A 5,331-nucleotide genomic window follows, 5' to 3' on the forward strand; every position below is an offset into this window, starting at 1 on the left:
AAGTCTATGACTCAGAATCAGAGCTATAATTATGTTTTAAATCATTTCATTTGTTTTTCAATTCAGAGAATATGCTCCTTGTATTGAGAGTTAATTGGTATCAAGGTCTAATTTGCATTCTTATAACCATTTATATCCTTTTATAATGAAACTTGATTTTTGAAAATTATTCACCTGCTTACCATGGGGGAAACAATGATAACACTTGGGTACTGTTCTACCCCTAATGACCTTCAGTGTGTTCTTCCTTGGGAGTCCCTGGGGATTTTAAAGAGCTCAAGGGCCTGGTAGAAGGAGGGAAAGTGTAGTATTTATACCTTGCCTCACTTGACTGAGAAATTATTTTTTGAAGGTAAGAAGAAAATTTTCCTTTTGAATGTGAAATATTTAGAAGACATAACCTCTCATTTAAAATTGATAGCATATCATTGAAATACAGAAAGAATGCTGCATTAAGGAACATAGCCTGGCAAAGAGGCAGGCTGTCCCACATACATTGATAGCATAGAACTAAGTTGGGGATTTCCTTTAATACACTTGAGAAAACACAGCAGAACAAGTGCAAAATATTTAAAAATATATGCATAATTTAGAAAAACTACAAACCAGTCTTTGGTTACTTGCCATTGAGATTTTTAATATTATTTTTTTTAATTTTGGATTTAAATCAAGTTTGAATTTTTGTCCAATTAGGAAATCCATAGAAATCAAAGAGTAATGTGTGAAATGATCTGACTATGTGGAAGTTATATTTTATGTTGTTTCTAGTGAAATAATATTCCTGTTATGGTAGGTATAAACATTGTCACAGAAAAAAAAAATGGACATGATTCCTGGCTTTCCTCTTAACTATGTGACTTACCAGGTTCTGTGACTAAGCCTGTCAAACTTTTCTCATCCATTAAAGGCTATTGAGTCACTTCTTTAGCTTGATTTTACATAGATATAAGGTATACATAAGAAAATGAACATTGCATGTCACTGCTGTCATGACTTATTTTGCTTGCACTAAACCATGGGAGTATTTTCTTATGTCCAGTGTTTTGTGTTTTCTAATTTATTATATTTTGTAAAAAATTCTCTAAAATCTTCTTCATCATACCATGTCTCAAGTATGTCAAACACACACACACACACACACACACACACACACACACACACACACACAAATTAGTTCTAGCTTCCTCAAATATTTGGTGGAAACTTTTGTGTTTGTATTTGGAGGTTGTTGGAGAAAGTACCTGATCTCTCCTCAGTACCTTACAGTGGATTACATATTTGCTACAATGATATGGTTTTTACAATAGTTACTTCGCTGAAAAGTAAAGAAATTAAAGATGGTTGATATATTAGAAAACACTCCTCTTTCTATCAATCAACATGTCCAAGAATATTTTATAAAAATCCTCACCAGTTAGTTGCCTTTCAACTAAGGGACAATTTAAAATATTTTCATAGTTTATATTTTCATGTGTTTTGATTTACTTAATTCATATTGTGTTTTGAATTTTCAAAAACAATTATATATTTCACAATTTTTAAAACTATATTGTAAGTATAAATATTAATAATAAATACAATCTTTATAATGTTCCTTCAAAACTGTTACACACATATGCATGCATGCATGCATGCACATACACATATTTAATTGATGTCATGTAAGTTCTTTTATTGATATAGGCATTCAGGGGCTAGAGAGATAACTTCACCTTTAAGATTGCTTACTGATCTTCAAGAGGATTCAAATTCAATGTACAGCACCAACATTGGTTACCTCGCAACCTCCTATAACTCCAGCTCCAAGAGATCCAACTCTGGCCACCCTCATTGCCAGTCCACAAGTGGTACATCTTAACAAAGGTATATACAATAAAAATATAAAAATATTACATATATATTCAGATATATGTACGTATATATACATATATAGCCATTTATTTAAAAATAAGTTGTCATATTCCTATACATGCCTATGTATAATGCATAAGTTGTCTTTATTTACCATGAAATTGGAATTTTGTTTACATGTTAAAGTTAAGCACTCTGTAAATCTAGGGGAAATAGTTAGTGTTTTATTTGTTCATTTATAACCCCGCTGTCTAAATGGTCTCTGTAAGGTGTGGTGCCATCACTGCTAGCACTGCAGGCTCATCTTTCACAGTGCTGTGACAAGATGATAGAGCTGTAGGAGATTGCTTTCATGGTGAAAGGTTTGCGCTCTGGCTGGTATGATTTCCTTCTCCCAGAACCAGCTTTACAGGAAAATTTACATGTCTCTGAGGTTCATTGTTTCACTAGACTGATAGATTGTGAAACACAAACATTTCTTTAATTCCCATCTGCTCATGGGAAGGAATAAATGTCTCAAAATATGAGTGCAGAGGCTTTAGTGAAAAAACAAATTACAGAAATGAACACAATACCTCACTTCTAGTTAACTAGGAACCAATTCATCATAATATAGTGCTCTTTTAACTTAATAAAAGACTTCGAATAGTAATAAATAAATAATTCTCATTTGATTTTCTCCATAAACCTCAATTCATTGTGATCATATTAATGTGATTCCCTTTCAAAAATAAGAATATTAAGGAAATTTCCTCTATTGATAATATATGGTTATACTCAGCCTCTCTTAATTTTACTGTAATATTTTAATGAAGGTATTTGAATGATGAGGGCAACTGGAGTTAACAAAGCTGCACTGGCTATCTTTTTTAGCCTAATAAATTTATTCAATAAGAGAAAATTAACCTTTCTCCAATTTATTTAAACAGAGAAATGCATCTACTCAAACTCATTTCATTTACTGACAATCTCATCAATTTCAAACAACTTTCCCATATATGAGCATGAGTGTATGATGTTATTGACTTTAAGTTTACAGAGTGTTGCATTTAGAATCTGCACGTGAAACCAGAAATGACAAGGACTCCATCAGAGAAAAATGCAGAAAAAATTAAGGTGAACAATGTGACTGAAATTACAGTGTTTATACTACTGGGATTCACAGATGACTTTGACATGAAAATATTCTTGTTTATATTATTTCTTGCAATATACCTTGTAACTCTGATAGGAAATCTGTGCTTGGTTGTATTGGTCATTGAGGATGCACGGCTCCACACCCCCATGGACTATTTTCTGACTGTTTTGTCACTGTTGGACGCTTGTTTTTCAACAGTGCTGACTCCCAAAATGTTGGTCAATTTTCTTTCAAAGACTAAATCCATTTCACTTGTTGGATGTGCAATGCAGATGCTTCCCTTTGTTACATTTGGAACCACAGAATATTTCCTTTTGGCAGCAATGGCTTATGACCATTATTTAGCAATCTACAGCCCACTTCTGTATGCAGTGAGGATGTCACCCAGAATCTATGTGCCACTCATTGTCGCTTCATACACTGGTGGAATTTTACATGCTACTGTACACACAGTGGCTACTTTTAGCCTTTCTTTCTGTGGATCCAATGAAATTAGGCACATCTTCTGTGATATTCCTCCATTGCTGGCACTTTCTTGTTCTGACACTCACTTAAATCAACTTCTTCTCTTCTACTGCGCAGGCTCCATTGAGCTAGTCACCATCTTCATTGTCCTGGTCTCTTATGGTTTCATCCTGGTGGCCATTTTGAAGATAAATTCAGCTGAAGGGAGGAGGAAAGTGTTTTCTACATGTGGAGCTCACCTAACAGGAGTGTCCATTTTCCATGGGACAATCCTCTTCATGTATGTGAGACCAAGTTCCAACTACACCCTTGAGCGTGACATGGTAGTGTCATCATTTTACACCATTGTGATTCCCATGGTGAATCCTATCATCTATAGTTTGCGAAACAAAGATGTGAAAGAGGCAATGAGAAAGTTATTCAAGAGAAATTGCTTCATGTAAAAAATACATTTAAAAAACTGAGTAAACCTAAAGCTAACATGAGCTTGTATTATATCATATATGAGTGTCCTGCACTTTATATGCCTAACATTTTCCCCAAAAGCATTTATTAATTTTTAATATAAGAAGTGGGAATGTTAGCATATGATTTACATATCTATACTATGATTATGTTGAAAAATATCAATTAACTATTTATATACATAAGATCCTATTCATAGTTTTCAAATAACTTCACATTTTGCTGGATATGTCAGAAATTATTTACATTAGGGATATTTATTTTGCAATTGCTTTATTGATTATGAAAACAATATAAACTTAATTCTTCTTTCTTTTGTCTTCTTGTGAAATTTTGCTGCAATGGCACACTATTTTCTTACATACCTCAAACTTATCATATGTACATTATTTGGTGCTGTTGACTTAAATCATAGGTTTGTTCCTATAAAATCTTTCCTTTCAAGTCTTCAATCATAGTGATAGAATAGATACTACAAAACATAACCAATACTATTTAGTGATGTTATTGAGATTTCTCCATATTAGCCATGCAAATGAATGTATAGACTAAAAGAATAACCTTAAATTGGCTTCCATAAATACCTCTACTTTATCTGTACAGCTGGAATGCTTTAAAGAAATAATTTTTCTTCTTATGCTCAAGAACCTTGCTCAGTTCCCAACTCTATCTCCTGCTATATGTACAAGAAATGACTGTGCATTTGTTATAATACCACATAGTACACTCCTACTCGATAAAATGCCCATAATATGGAAAACACATTCATTTAACTCAAGAATACACCAGTTGTATTCATTTTTCCATGTTTATTTCTATTGCAGAATTGGTTTACATAATGAACTTTTAAGAATGGAACTTATTTTTATTTTGAGGACTTGAAGCCATTTTTCAAAGAGATCATTTTACTGTGGTGATATTGGAAAAATGCAATCAATTTTAACAAAATAAATCTTTGAACCTGTAGAAAAAGGTCACATGCTTCCATCAGAAAACCTGTCATTCTGCTAAAGATAAATAGTAGCAAACAAAATCAACAATAATATCAACAAGATTCAATAATGATTTTATATTTTAATAACACATTTGCTCAGAATCAAATCAAGAAAATAATCTTGTTTTTACATTGTCTTTAAAATTACTAGGATCATTAGCCTAATTAGAGTAGCATGTTATTATATTAAATGATATTACTTGAATAGTGATAGAAAGTGATGAGGCTCTAGCTTCAGACAGTGGGACTGCTCTGTGTAAATAAAGTTCTGATTGGCCAGTGGCCAGGCAGGAAGTATAGGCGGGACAAAAGAGAATAGAATTCTGGGAAGTAGAAGGCTGTAAGAGACACTGCCAGCTGCTGCCATGAGAAGCAACATGTAAAGACACTGGTAAGCCACAAGCCATGTGGCAAAGTA

General features: G+C 33.0%; 1 protein-coding gene across 1 annotated transcript; it reads left to right on the forward strand.

Annotated features, from left to right (window-relative positions):
- Window positions 1-2,925: 2,925 nt before the first annotated feature.
- Window positions 2,926-3,897, forward strand: LOC118581086 (olfactory receptor 1102-like). Its single transcript, XM_036182994.1, has one exon. The coding sequence runs from the start codon at window positions 2,926-2,928 to the stop codon at window positions 3,895-3,897; it is 972 nt and encodes a 323-aa protein (XP_036038887.1).
- The last annotated feature ends 1,434 nt before the right edge of the window (window positions 3,898-5,331 follow it).

This window comes from Onychomys torridus, chromosome 4 (genome assembly GCF_903995425.1).
Source record: "Onychomys torridus chromosome 4, mOncTor1.1, whole genome shotgun sequence".
Taxonomy (NCBI): Eukaryota; Metazoa; Chordata; class Mammalia; order Rodentia; family Cricetidae; genus Onychomys; species Onychomys torridus.

Bases quoted from the DNA above. Each gene is read 5' to 3' on its own strand.
- LOC118581086 (XM_036182994.1), top strand. From the start codon at position 2,926: ATGACAAGGACTCCATCAGAGAAAAATGCAGAAAAAATTAAGGTGAAC.